We start from the raw sequence: 21,139 nt of genomic DNA on the forward strand, positions 1-21,139 counted from the left end.
GTAATAATAATTTGAATCAAATAAAAAAAAATAAAGCTGTAAGTTTAGTGGTTTCTTTTTTATAAACATATATGTATGTTAAGAATTTTTCGATCTCACTCCTTATTAGTAGAATTCTCAAGCCAACATAGTTGCAAAAAATCGGATTTAAAAATTTAAAAAAAAAAAAATTATTTCATTTGAATTTATATTTTAGAAGATTTCTTTAAATATTTTGCAACATAATTTATCTATAAACATTATATATGAACGTATCTTTGCTTTTTAATCTGCAATATTGAAATAATAATAAAGTTAGTTGAAATATTTTCTTGTACCATACGAAAATTTACAACATTGTTCTTTTTTCGTTTTAATTTCAACAACAAAAATTAAATGTCAAAAAAATAAAAAATATTTTTTTTCGTTTGTAAAAAATTAAATCTTTTCGGGCTATTAAATATATTTAAAGTGTGCAAAAAAATAATAAAATATAACGTTAAGTGATAAAAAATATTTTCAAGTTCTATAAGCCACGAATTTTCGCGACAAAGTTTTGAAGTTTGGAGAGAGAGTAAGTTTCTTACATGTGTGTTGGAGTTACACAGAACTCGTCTGTGAAAAGAGCGAAACGTTGTTGTTGTAAAAAAATGACAGCGTTTCACTTCTTAGTGTTCAGTGTTGTCGAATTTCAATTTTTAAACAGAGTTTCAATTTTTGGTATTGAAAATTCGAACAAATTTAAAATTGTAACTTTTTTATAAAACTCTGTGTGTTTGGAATGCACCAATACATATACATTTTTGTTACTAACACATTAGAGTTATGTACTTTTTCACTAACACATGCTTAGAGTTAGGTACTGCTGTCAAAGAGTCGGACTACTTGTTATACTTTGTTTTCATCACTGAACAAAAGGAAGTGAAACGCTGTCATATTTTTACAACAATAACGTAACACTCTTCTCACAGACGAGTTCTGTGTAACTCAAACACATACATATGTAAGAATTTTACTCCCCAGCAGTTCGACGGGACATTCCCGAACTGACCACTTGCCCTATCACATGTGTTGGCCCCTAGCCACCTGACTACCCAGGTGACTAATCATTTTTACATGGGCTTGTCCTACGAGGAAGTCAGCACTCTACACTCTACAAGTTAGCGTTCCCACGACAATTGGATCTTCGCTCCGGAACGACCCGAGTCACACCCGGCCAAAGATTGTCAACCCAGCGACAGCTGTATCAACCGAAAGTTTTTTCCCCAGGAATTATAAATAAAAATGTAAATAGTCAAAAATTCTCCTACAATTCGTAACACAAATTTTTCATTAATATGTATATTAACACATTTAATATCAAAATGATTGCCTATCTAAGAACAAGACCGTTCAAACCCTTTCCCCACAATGTAAAATTGTATGTATATTAATTTTAAAATGCTATATCACGGTACTACAAGAATTTATAAAATTCATTCATTTAAAATACATTTTGTAGCTTGGACTCTTATTTGCTGCTAGAAATTAGTAATATGCCGAAATTTATGAATCCACAGTTGTCGTAGTGCATTTTTAAGTATTTTAAACCGATTTTAATCTAGGATTAGAACATAAACAATAATAAATATAATCAAATTGAGCTAAATTAGTTTTAGGGGTAATTAATTCTTTAATCTTTGCAGAAAAATTACTTGTATAGATATATATTACCTCACGGGACATTTTATTAAACTTTTTTAGAAAATATGTAAAGTAAATGATGAAACAGAACTGAGGCTTCATAATTTTTTCCATAGAATTTGACGTAGAATTAATTTGTAAAATACAATAGAATTTATTTTATTTTATTTAAGAGTGTTTATTTTAATGCTCACAATTTAGGTACTCATTCTCTCAACATCGTTTCCAGCGTTAACAAATCATGTAAATAGGCAACGAGAAATAAAAACAAAAGAAAATAAATAGAAATATGAGAGCTTTAATTATGGGCATACAGTGTCTCTCATAAGTATTCGAATTTAGGTATAATATGAAAAGAAACCAAATTTAATAACATATTTTGTATGCAAAATTAATAAATTAATTTGTTAAATTCTCTAGACAGTCCTTAGCTTTGATATTACGCTTTTAAAACGTTAAAAATTCACATTTACTTAAATTAATTTAGCTTTATTTAAAAAAAAGTCCATAAAATTACCTCACAAAAGTATTCGAATTTTTTCTGTATCTCATATTTGACTATATTATACGAAACACAAAAATTAGAATCGAATGTTTTTTTTGCTAAAAATTGTTTTAAGGGGTAACTATCAACCAAATGGATATATTTTTGGACCATTTGGTCCATAATTTTGGGGCATTTATACCATATTTTTATGTAATATCATTAAAATGGCGGTTTTTGTCAATATTTGTATTTTTTTCTCCTTTTTCCCAGAGATGAAACAAAAATTTGTTATTGGGATTTAATATACCCCTTGGGGTATCTAAAAATAATATTTTTTATTACAAGAATCTGTATTTAAACGTTCCAAGATATATTATTGGAATCATTCTTCTATCGCTAATTCAATTTATTGGAACTCAAGTCCATTTTTATAATACTAGGGTCAAAAATTCTCGGGAAACTTGTCTTCTATATATTGTTTTAGATATCAGCTGTTATACATTTTAAGTTTTCAATATATGTGGAAGTTTATAACTCCAAAGCATGCCTCGAAAAAACGCCATTCAAAATAGTGGAATCATTCTTTTTATAACCAATGGCCTCTAGGCTGAATGTCACCATATCATTATTTTCTAACTCAAAAATATTGATATCTGTTTAAATATTATCTACTATGATCAAAATAAGCCCAAAATTTTTTACATACAGTTTTGTTGTAATGGGCAACATAATCGTGAATGTTATGAGTAGTAAATACTAAAATATACTGTATATAATGATGTTTTGTTAAGGCATGTTTTGGAGTTGTGCACCGCTACGATGTCTTGAAAATTTAAAATATATTAATGCTAATATGTACATGAATGTATACTATCCAACTTTGTCGGAAAATATCGACCCTAGTAGTAAGAAAAGGGACTTAAGATCCAGATAATTCAATTTGAAACAGAAGAACCATACCAAAAATATATCATGGAATGTTTAAAAACAAATCCTTATAATAAAGATTATAATTTTTAGATACTTGAAGGAATCTATTAAATCCCAATATTAAATTTTTATCTCTGGAAAAAGAGAAAAAAAATGGCAAATATGGTCAAAAATCGTAATTTTAATAATATTATATGAAAAGATGGTGCCCCAAAATGCCCCAAAATTGTGGACCAAATGGTCCAAAAATATATATAATATATCCAAAAATATGATAGTTACCCCTTAAAAAAATTTTTAGCAAAAAAAACATTCGATTCTAATTTTTGTGTTTCGTATAATATGTATAGTCAAATATGAAATGAGGAAAAAATTCGTATACTTTTGTGAGCTTATTTTATGGACTATTTTTAAATAAAGCTAAATTAATTTAAGTAAATGTGAATTTTTAAAGTTTTTAAAAGCGTGATATCAAAGCTAAGGATTGTCTATAGAATTTAACAAATTAATTTATTAATTTTCCATACAAAATATGTTATTAAATTTGGTTTCTTTTATATTACACCTAAATTCGAATACTTATGAGAGACACTGTATGTCGTTTTTGTTTGAAGTTACAGTCGTTTTCTGTTTCATCATTAATAAATAATTTTTTATGTATATTGTTCCTAAATTTTAAATTTTTACTTTGAAGTACACCTCATTCTTTTTTCATTTTTAGCATTAAAAAAGGGTACATAAAGAAAAAAATCAAATTATTCCTAAATATAATTGTTGATATACAAAAACATATACATATATTAATCTTTTGGTAATTACCTCATTAAATTGTTCGATGGGTTATTATATTTTAACATATTTGTAATACCTTGTAGTTTATTAATCGCCATATTTTAAGTACCTTTGCCTCAATGTGCATTGTGGTATTTGCATCATGTTCTATGGAGTAGTAAGAAGACATTAAAATAAAGTAATGAAAATAACAATCTTAAGATTGGTACCTTTTAAATTCAACTTTTCTCTTGTGTATTTATCAGGAACCAGCAAACTTTTATTCTTGGATCGAGGAAAAAGGCAGTTACAAATAAATCGCCTTCGTATATTTATGCTTTCGGTTAATAGCAATTTCAACTCTGAATTATGAAGATTTTCTAACATTAATGTTATTATTGTAATACATTGTTGAATGCTGTTGCGATCTTGCTGTGAGTTTCATTTACGATCGGGTTGTGTAGGTGTGAATTGCCGAAAATCTTCAAAGCATGGATTATATATATGATGTAATAAGCTTGTTTTATTACGGGACAGCAGTATCTCTTATTTAATTGTAAAACAGATCTTTTATTTCAGTATATATACAGGAAATAAAAATTATAAATCACGTATTACTTAATTAAATAAATTGAAGGGCCTAGCTTCGTCCTGATTAACAACTGAAAAAATGAAAGTATTATTCCAACTTTTTAACAGGTGAAAAGTTACATTCATTTAGATAAAACCCTGTATGAACAAAATGCCAAACTTTGATTTTTTCTAACTCCGACTTCCAATATTATCGTTTTTATACCCTTCACCTTCGTGAGAAGGGTATATATAAGTTTGTCATTCCGTTTGTAATTTATATAATATAATTTTCCGACCCTATAAAGTATATATAGTCTGGATCCTTATAGATAGCGGAGTCGATTAAGCCATGTCTTCAATAATTCTGTTAGAAATGCTTTCGAGAAGATCGATATTTAAAATCAGCAAAATCGGTCTATAAATAACGGAGATATGAGCAAAAATCCGAGACAACCTCTGAAAATTTTTAAAAGACATATTTTTCCATGCTTTGTTAAAAAAGCAACAACAATACTGTAATTTGTTTTTTTTTTGTTTATTTTGTTTTTCTGTGTTTTTCGTTATGTATGTTTAGATGTCTGTTAGTTTAATGGCCTTGTGTATTTTGTTTTTTATTTCGTTTACCGTTGTTGTTCATTTTATTTTGCTTCTGGTGTAATTTTAATGTAGTCGGGAAAAAATTTAAAATGTATAAAACTAATATTTTTAAAATACACTATGGTGAAAGGTATATAAGATTCGGCACAGCCGAATATAGTACTCTACTTGTTAAATATTCAATTGTGTGTCGTTGAGTTAACTGCTTTATGGCTATTGTTATACCATACACCACTTTAGTGGGGAAGTATATTGGGTTTGTGCTGATGTTTGTAACGCACAATAATATTGGTCCTATATCCACCTTAAAGTATACCAATCGGCTCAGAATCATTTTCTAAGTCGATTTAGCTATGTCCGTCCATATAAACATTGTAATCAAACTACAGGTCGCAAGTTTGAAAATAATTCAATGAAATTTGGCACAAGATATTCTATTCTCCCAGGGACGAACCCTATTGAATATGGTTAAGATCGGTCCATTATTTCACCTAGCCCCCATACAACTGTACCCCCGAATATGGCTTGTAAACATTGTAATCGAACTACAAGTCGAATTTTTAGAAATAATTTAATGAAATTTGGCACATGATCTTCTATTATACCGTAGGCGAAGCCTAGTGAAAATGATTAACATCGGTCCATTCAATCAATTTTCAACTAAATTAATTTTCAGCGAAGTTTTTCAAATATTTCTTTTTTTTAATTTATGGAAAATTCAGCAATATTTTCTATTATGTTATGTTTTTTATACCCTTCACTTTCGTGAGAAGGGTATATATAAGTTTGTCATTCCGTTTGTAATTTCTATAATATAATTTTCCGACCCTATAAAGTATATATATTCTTGATCCTTATAGATAAAAACGACATACAGCGTAGACGATTAAGCCATGTCCGTCTGTCTGTCTGTCTGTCCGTCTGTCTGTCTGTTGAAATCAGTTTTTAGAGGACCCCAGATATCGGCGATGTCTGAATCTTCAATAATTCTATTAGACATGCTTTCGAGAAGATCGCTATTTAAAATCAGCGAAATCGGTCGGTAAATAACGGAGATATAAGCAAAAATCCGAGACAACCTCTGAAAATTTCATCAAAAAATTGTTAAAAAAGCAACAAAAACACTAAAAACACTGTACATACACACGTGTGTGTGTAGATGTATTTGGTTTTATTCAGCTGTGTATTTTTTTGTATGTTTGGAATTCAAACATACAAAGTATACACAGCAAAAAAATATGATTTGCATTTTTTGTTAAAATAAAATAATTTTCCCATTTGTTTTGCAAATATATTTTTTGATGAATAGAAAAAAGTATTTAAAACGTTTTCAATAATATGAGAGTAGATTGTGAGTTATTGTACAATAATTTTCATGCGAATAATGTAAGTTTGAAATTTAAAACTAACACAAATTTTTTCCAAGTGCTTTTTAAAACAATTTTTTTTACGATAAACAAAAACAAAATCTACGTCTCGTCAATATTTACCAGCAATGAATAAGAGGTCGAAGTCGACCGGCTTCGAGTCGGAGCTTAGCCGCCGCCGAACTATATTTAGTTGCTTGAGCCGCCGCCGAAACATTCGGCTTAAATCGACTCAAATTTTTTTAATGTTTTTATTAACTAGACTGTAAGATCAATTATGTTTAAAATACACTATGGTGAAGGGTATATAAGATTCGGCACAGCTGAATATAGCACTCTTACTTGTTTAGTATCAGAGCTTCGAATTAATCAATTCAATTTGAGCTTAATTCACCAAAATCTGAATTCAGAAATATAAAGTTTAATCTTCCAATCCTTTTTTTAATTCTCAGGAATTAATTCAATAGCTTAATTCAAAGCCTTTCAGATTATTTTAATTCATTCATATACTGAATTCATTCATGTTTGAATTACATTCTACTTTGAATGATTCAATTTTTCTTTAATTCAAATCTACTCCAAATTGAATTACGAAATTTTTCTTAAATTCATTTTGTAGTAGACTGAATGAAAAATTTTTCCTTTGCAGCCAGAGTGTTGTATCTCAAAAACTAAAATTTCAACTTATAAGGTTCATAAATTTTTATGTTTTTATCTCTATATAAAAAAAATTTTTGCGTAAAAATTTTAAATAGCCTAGTTTACAGTTGATATTTGTATGTTTGTATAATAAGAATGATAATTCTGACTAATAATAATGTCAAGTTGTGGGCACAAGAAAATTTTTCTATTTTTTAGTTATATCAATATTGCTGCAAATAAAGATACATAATATTTATGTACAATATACAAACATACATTCATAGAATGTGACCATAGGTTTATGATCATAAAACATAACAAATCCGTTGAAGTTTGCTCAGAACAGAATATTGCATTTACTGCAGTATAAGGATTTATACGCTTTATAGTAAGTTTTCTGTAAGTACATTTGAAAATTTAAATTACAAAAAAATAAATTATAATTTATTTGACAAATATTAAAACATGTGTATATTAGGATTGTTCAAATAAATGTTTAATTTGAAAATAGTTCTTAAATAATACATATGTATATCAGTTGTTATATTTGGTTTCGTATAACCTTTCTTGTTAGCTTTTGCCTAGGAACCACATAATTTAGATGGATTCATCAGATGAAAATTCAAATTTACTCATGATAGCAATTATTTTGAAAATATATTTTTTAATTTGAAATTTAAAATTTGAAATATTTATAATTCTGTTTATACGTATATGTTCAAACTTTTTTCGAATGAAAATTATATTTGGAAAATATTATTAAAATTTTCCAAAAACTTTATAATTTTTTAAAAAACTTTATAAATAATATGTTTCGATTAAGATTTGTCATTTATGTAAATTTAAATAGGGGCTATATTTATTTTAGTTAAATTTTATCTATAATATAGGGCTTGTTTTTTGTTTAATCATTAGCTGAAATTAAAATACAAAATTGTATTTGTAAAATACAAAATAAAATTTCTAAAAACATAGCCCCCTAATGTATATACATTTTTATTTAAAAATTTTTCTTTAATCCCCTACAAAAAGAATGAAGAAAAATCGATTAAAGCTATTTTGTAATAGATTTGAATTCGAAAAAATTTAAATCATTCAGCAAGGAATTAAGCCTTTAAAGAATGAATTATACAAGTAATGAATTCAACATTTTTAAAGTCCTAAAGAATTCAGCTTATGAATTAATTCGAATGAATGATATTATAGAATGGTGAAGTAATAAATTTTAATTTGATTTAAAAAATTGAATTAAGGCTTAACAATTTTAAACCTTTGTTTAGTATTATATTAGGTCCCTCTATTATTGGATCAACAAGTTTTTTTAATTGCATTTACTCTATTAGAGCCATTTAAATGTTTTGTATTAATAGAAAGAGATAATTTCACTATGTCACTTCTACTATTAGTTAAAAATTCGCTGCTTCCATTCATAAGACTTCATAATGTGTCCACTTATTTCAGGATGCCAAGTCAGGCCAAAAATAAGTGGACACATTATGAAGTCTTATGAATGGAAGCAGCCTTTTTTGTAAACATTCCTTGATGTAAATTTCGGTATTTATAGAGCCCGTTGTAACAAATGATTGGCTTCTTTTGTCGCAACTGCATATTGCTTGCCATACCAAGAACTTTCTGGGAAATTTTGTCTGCTTTTGGGTCCTAAACTTTTCTTCAACATTCCCTCGAGCATCAGCAACATAAAACTTTTTACCTGGAAGTTGCGAAAAATCTGCCAGAACATACGTTTCGTCATCCATTATGCAGCAAGAATATTTTTTATAAAACTTGACTTCAATTTCCGTGCTCTGTTTTTGGCCTCTAAATTTTTAGCAGCGTTCCTGTCAGGAACTTTTTGAGCCTTGTATGTTTTTAAAACTGCATTAGCTTTAACTTTTCGTACCAAATAGTCCGAGCACTGAGCTAACCGAGCTGCTTTCCTACCGGATGTGTTAGGAGCTCTTTTGAAAATGCGTTCTATTTTTTGGCTTTGGAAACATCATGTGGACCATTTCTTCTACCTGAACCAGGTTTTCTATCAACTGACAAGTTCTCCCGGTACTGTTTAATAACATTGGAAACAGTTTGACGGCAGACCTTTGTATGCTTGGCCAACTTTTTGTGAGACCAAGTTGGGTATAGTTGAAAATATTTAATAATTTCAGTACGCACTTTTTTCTGGTCACTCATTTTTATCAGATTAACAAAAAAATTAATATAATTAACATTACACATAATAACTGGCATGTTTTTCAAAGGTAACTTGATAAAAAAAAAATCAAATAATACTTTGGTTGGAAAATGTAATGAAAAACGTGTGTTAAGAATTTTTCGATCTCACTCCTTACTACGCGTTTTGTTAACTTTAAATATCCATTTATTTATATGAAAAATCAAAGTTACAATTATTTGTTATATATATATATTATATATTATATATATATATATATATATATATATATATATATATATATATATATATATATATATATATTATATATATATATATATATAATTATTTATATATATATATATATAATATATATATATATATATATAATATATATATATAATATAATATATATATATATATATATATATATATATATATATATATATATATATATATATATATATATATATATATATATATATCCATCCTTATTATTATAAAACTTAACACAATTCGTAAATTTCAATTTGCCGATGTATATGAGATTTTGGTTCATAAAAAATTTAGTTTTTATGAAAATACTAGTATTTTTAAGTCAGTTATGAACATTAGTCATTTTCTAAAGCGAACCTTATATGGTGGTCATGTCGAAATGTAAACCGATTTTGATTATTTTGAATACCAATCAATCTGCAACAATAGTTTAGGTCCTATCGTTCTTTTAGGAGACTGACTGACATGTCTAGATCGTTTGTGAATAAGGACCTAGAAAATTTCAATGTTACAAACGAGATCAAAGATTTAAAGTCGAAGCTTGATAATTCAAATTAAATGTTTCATTTTTCTTAGCTTTTTAATCACTTTCTGGTTAAATGTTTTTCAAATCAGCCGAAAAAATTAACAGTTAAAAAGTTTTGTGCCTATGAAGTCGGAAATTTATTTTACAGCCAGGATGTATGATATCATTTTTAAACTTTTTGATGAAGTAAAAATATGATAAATAAACATTTTATTTTATAAAAAGTTCGGCGTACGGTGTTTGGTCAATATTTGGCCGAACACCGAACATTAGCCAAACCTCACTTTTTTTCGAACTCCAAACTAATAAATTTTTTGTTAAATCGAGATAACAATAATAATCTTTGATCAGTTAAATATACCATGAAAAAATTATCTTGATATAAATTCGGTTGCCAGTTTTTAAATGCAGCTCAAATCTAAAAAACCATTAAAATATGTATTTGTCTACTCATTAGAGTGTCCCGAAAGTCTGCACTTTTGCAAATCTTATATGATGCATATAAAGTATATCATATAAAATTTGTATGAATTCATCTTACGATATCTTTTTATACTTTTAGAAAATTATTCACCAAATATTCTGCACAACTTTTTCTGTATGTAGCGCCGTATTTATTACAAGCTTTTCAAATTAAATAATGATTTTGAATAACTCCAGTACACATTTTCCATTTACCATTAAAAAATTCCGAAATTTTTTTTCAATTGGAGGAAGATTTGGATATTTTAATAAGTAAAATTATTTGGGTATGTTTTCTGTATATCTAACGATATTTGACCTTTAAACCTTTATTTCTTCGGATTTAATAAGTGGTGTCTAAATCCAGCCAAAACTTAAGTGTGGATAATGAATAAAAATATTATTTATATATTATTATAACTTTTGTATAAATGAATGTATTTGAAAAACAATGATGAGGCAAAAACAACACAAAATTGTTTGTCTAATTAAAAGTTGTTTTGTTTTCTCTGTCAAAATTCAAGGACTCTTCATATTTTCCTAGGGCAGTAATTTGGTTGTTTTTTACGAATTTTGAAATCTTGCAATGAGCCCAAATTGTTTATGATTTTGTCCAAAATTTTTCATAATCGTTTCAGAGTTTCTTCAATTGCATGTAATTTTTCAAATAGCAAGAAAATTGCTTGACATTTTGTATGGTTAATAGTATGTATTTTTGTAGTTAATAAAATGCCCTGAAGCCTTTTGCCTCTTTACACCAGGGACACTACAATTCAAAGTAAAGTGTGACCAAATTTAAACTGAACAGTTTTAAAAATCTACAGCACGTGGAAAAATTAAAACAACTAATTTGAAAGTGTCCTTAGTTCCTTACCAGTGATTTAAAATGCTGATTTCAGTAAAATTAAATTTAAATCTTAAATTAGTCAAAATTTCCTAATTTAAGCTCATCAATTTGTAAATTTTTAAAGAACTTTTTGGTCCAGAAACCGACTTTAAGTATTAAACAAAATGCGGAAAAAAGTAATAACTATTTTATCGTTATAAGCTAAATTTTGACATATATTTAACAAAAAAGTATAGTCATTATAGATAGAAAAATATTCTTTTTAATTTTCAAAAAAACCCGGGCAACGTCGGGTACAATCAGCTAGTCTATGATAAATTAAATGTGTTGCATTTTCAAATAAAACCGCTTTCTAATGACATGATGTTTAAGTAACATGAAGAAATGTGGGTACATTTCACTTAATCTGCACCGTTTTATAAGTTTTGAGATGTTTTTACAAAGTATTTTATATAAAAACGGTAATATTATTAATACATTACCTATATAAAACGGACATTGAAGGCAAATAATATTTAGTAGTGTCCGACCGAACGTTTGGGTACGGGTTCGGATCTCGGTAAAAAGTGATGTTAGGCGAAATTTTGACCGAACGTCGAACTTTTTTATCATATTTTTACATCATCAAAAAGTTTTAAAAATGATGAAAATTTGTTTAGAAAGTGATTAAAAAGCTAAGAAAAGTGAAACATTTAATTTGAATTATCTAGTTTCGACTACAAATCTTTGAACTTATTTGTAACATTGAAATTTACAAGGTCCTTATTCTCAGTCTCTTAAAAGAACGATAGGACCTAAACTATTGTTGCAGATTGATTGGTATTAAAAATGGACAAAATCGGTTTACATTTCGACATGGCCACCATATAAGGTTCGCTTTAGAAAATGACATATTTAAAACGAAATTTTGATCACCTTGGATCATAAAATGATCATGTATAACAATACTATGATATATACAAAAATATCATGATGAAATATTTTGACGGTATTAAAAATTGTTACAATAACGATAATATGCAGAGTTTAAATATTAGTAAATGCTTTTATATTTATATTTTTGACTTTGCAATAAATATGTATTTACCTCATATTTAAAAGTATGCACATTTAAAATATAGTTCTGTTCAAAATATTTTTGGTATTTTTGCTAAAAATATTTACCCGTACAAGCTATTGCATATTGCAGCAAATATAAAATGTTTTTACATGAAATATATTACGCAGCAACTCGCTAACATATTTATAATACCTACATATACATATTTCATATTGCTTGCCTAAAATATAAAAATATTTTCCTACACATTTTATTCGAAGTCAACAATATTGAAGCCATGCAAGCAGTAATATACGAACATGAAATGTACGCAAGCAGAGCATATAAGTGCCGACGAAAACACGAAACAAAACAATAGCCGCGACTATGAGGTTACAATATTTTTACTATCAAACGTAAATATTATTTACAGTGAATCAATTAAGTAATTTGCTTATGTAAAGCAATTTGTTTGTTGTATTTTTTAAAGAATATCTTATATTTCAATTTTTTACCATGAAAAGTAAAATCGTGGTATTAATTAACGAGATTTTTGATAAAATTTGAACGTATTAATTTTTTAGGTCAATTAAGTTATTTTGCTTTTTTAGGTTTTTTGTTAATTTTTTTAATATTGCTGCATTATTTTATAAAATTTAATATTTTTATTACTCCTATATATTAGAATAAAATTTTTTAGATATTTTAGTAGTGGAATCACTAAATTTGGACATTTCTGAACCGATTTATTATCCTATATACCAATAAGAATTTATCAAGATTTGACTTTACATGAAATCTATCGTTTCTTTGATTAAATTTCGAAAATATTAATTAATTTTGAATTGGATACATGATATATTAGATAATCAATGGATTTGGACCTAGAAAAAATGTGTAGTGGGGTATAAATCTATATATTATAACAAAAATAATCTGGGTTTTTTGTAATTTTGTATTGATAAACAAAAACTACATTACGGAAACTCCATCTATTTGGGAGTATTGTGTAAATTTTATTTAGAATTGTAAAATATTGATTCTTATTCAATAAATATAACACTATGTACCATCCTAGCCACTCTAAGTATGGGGACATCACCATATACCACTATAGAACTATTACATGCTAAAATCTTGATTTTTAACCTTATGCTTTAAGTGCTTTATTTTATGAATAAGATACAGTAGCGTATTTGGATCTGGATAGTTATTCTTGATTTGGGTTCTAAATATATATAAGTGTATGTATTAGCTGAAATATATTGTTTTGTTGACCTTAGGGTATGATAACCACCACTATTTTAAAATATTTAAATTAGGTATTTTTCTGTACTACACGACAGTTCACTTTACATTGGTTCCAAGCAACCTAAGGTCTATTTAGAGGTCTAAATTTAAACATAGTGTTCCTACTATTTCGTATATGGATTTTGAAGAAGATAAATGAGAAGTCCAATGGTTTTCCTAGGATACAAGTCGCCTCCCTTTGGTAGTTAAAGATTTTGAAAGACCACTCAGTGCGTTTTTTTTCTAATAATTCTTTGGATTATTTCATCAATTTTATACTTTTAATGTCATTGATTAAACATCTCATAATTCTCAATATGCAAAATACTTTATTGAGGTACAAATTCTGATGAAAAATAATGAAATGCAACAACAAATGCACCAAAATTTTGTTTTAATATTTTTCTACTTGGTTTTCCCATTTTACACAATTTCTATTTTTAATTGAAAACTCAATTTACTTTTTACCATTTTTTCGAATTTTATTTATGAACAAAACGAAATTTCTCTAAAAAAATAGGCAAAAAACTTAATGATTCACTTTACTATAGGAAATGACTTATGGTCTAAAATTTAACATTTCATGTTGGACTTGAAAAATTATAAAATGTGAAAAATGTATGCAAGATATAACCAAATTTTATTTAGAAAATAATTGAAAACGTTTGTATCTATGTTTCTATACACAGAAAAAAATAATACATAACTGAATGAATGTAATTAATTGTATGAATAATTGTATGATTCGAACATCAAATCTTTTTTCCCAAACCTTTTTCATTTAAATATTAAAATTCATAGAATGTATTAATTTGTACATGACGAATTTTTTGGAATTTTTACTTTTTTTCCGCAATATTCATGAACAAATTGCCAAAAAAGTCTATTATCTACTAATCTGTTTCCATATTTAGTAGATAATAATCCTTTATTAGTATTTTGTATAATTAAAAAGATATAAATGAAATGCTGAAAAACTAAATCCTAAACAAGAAAACATCAGCAAACATACCAAAATATATTTTCTTCATAAAATCCCGCCAATTACGCGCAGACTTCATCGATTTTATTCTAAATCATAAACACAAATTTTCTTAAGAAAATTTCAAACATTTTGTTTAACAAATAGAAAATAAAAATACATTTGAAATATTTTAAGTCAAGGCTAGATTATGTTTAAAAAAAATAAAAAATTCATACAATTTAGGAACTTATTCTTAAATATTATTAACTTTTATCAATGAAAGCAGTTCATAGTATTTATGCTGAAACTTTTTTCTGTGTAAATGTTTAATGTATATTATGGGAAAATATATGCATGAAATAACCAAATTTTAATTAGAAAATTTTTGAAAAATTGAATGTATATTAAATTAATGTTTAATTTTTATGTGGAGTATTAAATTATATATAGGTATCTTAGAAATTTGTAACAGGATGGCAAAAAATTTATAATACATGTACGTTTTTTCATATGCATATACATATATGTACATATGTCACATTTCTATTAATTATTACATATTACATACAATTATCTTACAATAATGAATGAACTGGAGCGAAGAAAAAAATATATATACATAATTTTAAATATACATACAGTGTCTCACATAAGTATTCGAATTTGGTTTTACTTTGAAAAGAAACATAATTTATAATATTTTTTTGTGTGTGAAATGAATAATTAAATTTGTTTTTTATGCCCTAAGGTAAAATATCACACTCTTTAAAATTCGGAAAAATTACATTTACCTCAATTGATTTAACTTTTTTTAAAAAAAGTATTCGAATTCTTCCTGTATTTCATATATGACTAGGTTTGCCAGCCTGGCTGGACTTGGCTGGATGTCCAGCTTTTTTGATGCTTTGTCCAGTTTCAAGCTAAAATTTAATTTGTCCAGCTAAATAAAATATTTTTTAGTAACACTGTAATAAGTATATACCTACACCACTTTTAGTTGGAGGGTATATTGGATTTGTGCTGATGTTTGTAACATATAAAAATTTCATCCTAGACCTTAAAGTATACCATCGGCTTAGAATCGTTTTCTGAGTCGATTAAGCTATGTCCGTCCGTCTGGCTGGCTGTCCATGTAAACCTTGTGCGCAAGGTACAGGTCGCAATTTTCAAGATAATTGGATGAAATTTGGCACGCACGTTTTATTTGACCCAAGGACGAAGCCTTGAAAATGGTTAAAATCGGTCCATTATTTCACCTTTCCCCCATAGAACAGAACCCCCCTAAAAGGGCTTCTGAGCTCATAATTATGTTAAATATACAGATATATCGATAAAATACGGAACAACTAAGTTTTATAGAAGTCTTGATGACCCTGTCAAATTTCACAATGATCGGGCCCCCATTTGTCCCTAGCTCCCATACAAAGTCCTCTTCAGAAAATTACTTGAATGTCCCAAATTAACTTATAAACACAAATATCGCGATGCAATTCAGCACAATAAAATATTATGTAAATATAAATATATTCACAAAATTTTATCGGCTTGGTCCATATTTGCCCCTAGCTCCCATATAAAGCCTTTTTCAGAAAATTAGTTTTTCATTCATAAATTGCTTAAATGTATCGGTACAAGGGAATATTGAATATAATTGCTTTATTATGAAAAATAAATCACATTTAATATTCATAACTGGTGTAGGGTATCATATGGTCGACCACGCCCGACTATACTTTCTTACTTGTTTTTATGTAATCTTTGTCAAATCATGTTAGCCAACTTTGATTGTACATTTGTTATACAAATTTACGATTTCCCTCTTCTATCATCATGTCTCAACACTTGAACAGCTGAATGTCGTAATAAATATTAGGTCTGTTCGCATACTCGATAATTTGTAACAATTTGCAACAATTTTTATTGGATTTCGTTCGCGTTCTTTTAGAAAACTTGCAACGAGAGAGTAAGAGAGCGGTAAAAATTACAGTTCGTTGATAGAGAATTTTTTGATTTTACTGAATATTTTTTCCCCAGTAAAAAATATCCAACTTATATTTACAACATATGTTTGATTTATGAATATGTAAACAACCAAAGAAATCAAAAAATTGGTAATTTTAATTTTTTTGAAAGAAATATATAAATTAATTATACACGAATATTAAAAAATTATTATATTTATTTTAAATTTATTTATCATAAATTAGTTTTTAAAGAGTTTATTTGTCATGAAAAAATCATAACAAATATTGTCAATCTAGCGTTTTTAAACAATTTAGTTTGTCTTTCTCTTAGCGATTTTGTGTAAATTTTTATTAATAATATGTTTGTATCATGAAGTTTTAAAACAATAATATATTTTTAATGATAAGGAGTGAGATCGAAAAATTATTAACATACATATATGTTTATAAAAAAGAAACCACTAAACTTACAGCTTTATTTTTTTATTTGATTCAAATTATTATTACAATTTACAAAAAAAATATTTTTATAGTTTTAATCACTAGTGATGAAAGTTTGAACCCTTTTCGGAAACCCTTCCATTAACGTTTTTATAGTGCTTTCTGTCACTTTGCTCGAACATGTAGTCCATCTCCGTTTAAAATCTACCACACTTTTGGACACCTTTTTTGTACTCTTCAATTCTCTTTTAACAAGAGCCCAATATCTCTCCACTGGCCTTAGCTCCGGCAGTTTGGAGGATTTGCCTCTCTTGTACAAATACCACATTATTGTTCTTGTACCACTCAAGGGCTTGTTTACCATAGTGACAGGATGCCAAGTCAGGCCAAAAATAAGTGGACACATTATGAAGTCTTATGAATGGAAGCAGCCTTTTTTGTAAACATTCCTTGATGTAAATTTCGGTATTTATAGAGCCCGTTGTAACAAATGATTGCTTCTTTTGCCCAACTGCATATTGCTTGCCATACCAAGAACTTTCTGGAAATTTTGTCTGCTTTTGGGTCCTAAACTTTTCTTCAACATTCCTCTAGCATCAGCAACATAAAACTTTTGACCTGGAAGTTGCGAAAAATCTGCCAGAACATACGTTTCGTCATCCATTATGCAGCAAGAATATTTTTTTATAAAACTTGACTTCAATTTCCGTGCTCTGTTTTTGGCCTCTAAATTTTTAGCAGCGTTCCTGTCAGGAACTTTTTGAGCCTTGTATGTTTTTAAACCTGCATAAGCTTTAACTTTTCGTACCAAATAGTCCGAGCACTGAGCTAACCGAGCTGCTTTCGTACCGGATGTGTTGGGAGCTCTTTTGAAAATGCGTTCTATTTTTTTGGCTTTAGAAACATCATGTGGTCCATTCCTTCTACCTGAACCAGGTTTTCTATCAACTGACAAGTTCTCCCGGTACTGTTTAATAACATTGGAAACAGTTTGACGGCAGACCTTTGTATGCTTGGCCAACTTTTTGTAAGACCAAGTTGGGTTTAGTTGAAAATATTTAATAATTTCTGTACGCACTTTTTTGTGGACACTCATTTTAATCAGATTAACAAAAAAATTAATAGAATTGACATTACACATAATAACTGACATGTTTTTCAAAGGTAACTTGATCAAAAAAAAAATCAAATAATACTTTGGTTGAAAAATGTAATGAAAAACGTGTGTTAAGAATTTTTCGATCTCACTCCTTACATTCTTAGAGTTAGGTACCGACTGACAGTAGACTTAGGTACTTTTTGACAGCGTTTCACTTCTTATTTATTCTTTGTTCGACAACAACAAAAATGAAATGTCAATAATTAGAAAAAATATTTTTCTTTCAGTTTAGGAAAATTAAGCAAAATTTTGTAGGAAAAGTGAAATAAAATTATTTTAAAAAAATGTTCTGCACTTAATTGTTATATGAAAAATTATTTCAAAATCGATATAAAACAAGTGATATAGAAAATACTTTTTTTTGCAAAATTTTTAAATATTTGTTGACTTTGTTATATTTTATTAATGCTAAAGCGTTAAAAAATTTCCTTTCCCCGTGGGGATTTTTTGATATGTATGTATATTACAGGTGTCCAACAAATATAGATTTTTCTTAGATGGATCTTATTTTCTTCAATAATGTCTCAAACTAGCTGATGTAAATCGGATAACGGGAACCAGTCCATTTAAAAGTGCAAAATTTGGTATGTTTTTTTTTTTAATTTTGCCATTAAGGTTATATACATTTCATTTTCACAAATATATTAAAAAATGACTAAATAATTCTTAGCTAGCTTAGTTTGTGTAAATAATAGAGTTTATATATCTTTGCATAAAATGAGATATAAATGTTTTATACCTCATTTTATAGATTATATTGATGAGATTTGAACTAAAAGTTAAGAAATGTAATAATTATAATAGCACAATTTTTGCAAAAAAAATGTATATTATTGATCCAATTTTTCACTTTCAGTCCATTTCCGGTTATCCGACTTTACGAATATTTGACACAAGTTAAAATATCTGATGAATTCAAAAAAGTACTTACTGGCCACCTCGATTTGCATCGACTTTTGCAGGAGCTCTAGTGAATGCTGACACCATCGAGTCCTTTGTTAAAACATTATACAAATCATTAGCACAGCACTGGAACTCTTCTTCAATAGATATCGTACAAACATCCAATTTACATCCTAAAGATGATACTGGATTTACTTCCGATTTTGGGAGATCTGTAGCATGTGGTTTTACAATTTTTTTACATTCAATTGTTTTAGTACTATCTTTTTTAGGCAATATTAAATTTTTAGAATACTCTTCTTTAAGCTCAGTAATGTATACTCCCAATATTTGTCGAATTTTTTCTCTTCCAACATTATACATAAATTGTTTTAAATTTTCTGAAGTATCATTAGATTCATCAATAGTTATAGTAATTTCAATGTCACTTAATTCATTTTCTTCCGATAAATTAGGTATTGATATTTTTCCAGTATGCGAAGTTGAATTTGGCTTTAAAATAGAACCTTTCCATTTAAGAATTAGATCCCATTCGTAGAAAAAAATTAACTTTCCTTTTCGATTATTTGCTGTTGCTTCACCAGAACATTTTTCTATCGATTCAATTGTACATCTTATATTATCGTCACCTGTTTCATAAAAACGAAATATAATTAATCAATCATACCAATTTTATCGAATAATATTCCACCTATCGTCAAATTCTTAAATAAATGCTGAAATCTATCCTTTGACCATGGAGTAGCATTTTTCTCGGTCCAATGCCAGTTATTCACATTAGTAGCATCTGGACGTTCCTCAACAATCCAACGAGGATCACCTTCACCCCACTTAGCCATTTAAAAAAAAAACGAATACCAAATGGATTGAATCTGGTTCTTTAATGTACTCTAAGTAAGTTATGATTGAATTTTCCAGAAAAAACATGTAATATAACCTGTGAAATGCAGTGTTACCAGATCAAATTTATAAAAAATCGCTTAATATTAGAGTTCTATAAACCGACTTTCGAATAATCGAACAATCGACTTTGTCGAAAAAAGTCGATAACTAGACTTTCGTCTATGAAATAAGTGGAAAAGTCGACTTTGTAAGTAAAAGTCGGAAAATCAAAAATATATACCCGTTAATAAAACAACCTTGTGATAAAACAGCAAAATTATTGGTGGCTTTATATCCCTGGGATCAGCCAAGTAAATCTACCATCCTTCGCTTATGCGAAGGGGCACGAAGTAATCTTAAACCGGAAAAAAAACAGCAAAACCTAACAACTGTTTTTATTGTTGTGTGCTGAGTTTCTGTAAAAACTTAAACAAATAAATCAATAACAAATTACTAAACAAAGTCATTTTGTGCTATGAAAAATATATGTATTTGAATCATATCTGTAAAATTTCGATTACGATTAATAATCAATTAAATTATTTTTCAAAAATAATCGTAATGATTATTTAATTTTCTGGTATGAAATTTCTGATAATTAATTGATTACTATTAAAATAAATCTAAAAATAATCAGGATTAATTAAAATTAATGAAAATAATCAGAATTAATCAAATATTATTTGATTATTTTCAAGGATTAATTTTGATTATTTTTGATTAATTTCAATATGTTTGATACAATTCTCGATCTTTTTACATTACGTGTGATGGAAAACTGTTTGTTAAGTTACTCACTATTCAATAATCAATTAAATTATTTTTCAAAAATAATCATAATGATTATTTAATTTTCTGGTATGAAATTTCTGATTATTAATTGATTACTATTAAAAATAATCTAAAAATAATCAGCATTAATTTAAATTAATGAAAATAATCAGAATTAGTCAAATATTAATTTGATTATTTTCAGGGATTAATTTTGATTAATTTCAATATATTTGGCATAATTCTCTATCTTTTTACATTACGTGTAATGGAAAACTGTTTGTCAAGTTACTCACTATTCAATTCTATGACTCTTTTATTGAAAATAATATATTTATCAAGTTTATTTAGATTGAAAATCTTGATCACAGTACAAAATATTAGAAAAAAATACTGCAATATTTTCGAAATGGGTCTCA

At 27.4% G+C, this 21,139-nt stretch overlaps 1 protein-coding gene across 1 annotated transcript in view; it reads right to left on the reverse strand.

The window, feature by feature from the left end:
* LOC111682208 (activator of 90 kDa heat shock protein ATPase homolog 2) overlaps positions 1-19,981 on the reverse strand; it is a 55,900-nt gene extending 35,919 nt beyond the window's left edge. The window contains exons 1-2 of the mRNA XM_046954056.1: positions 19,759-19,981; positions 19,096-19,696 (exon numbers count right to left, since the gene is read on the reverse strand). Coding sequence (XP_046810012.1) covers positions 19,096-19,696; positions 19,759-19,906 — 749 coding nt within the window. The 5' untranslated portion in view covers positions 19,907-19,981. The remainder of the gene's footprint in view (positions 1-19,095; positions 19,697-19,758) is intronic.
* Between the last annotated feature and the right edge of the window lie 1,158 nt (positions 19,982-21,139).

This window comes from Lucilia cuprina, chromosome 6, assembly GCF_022045245.1.
Source record: "Lucilia cuprina isolate Lc7/37 chromosome 6, ASM2204524v1, whole genome shotgun sequence".
Classification (NCBI taxonomy): Eukaryota; Metazoa; Arthropoda; class Insecta; order Diptera; family Calliphoridae; genus Lucilia; species Lucilia cuprina.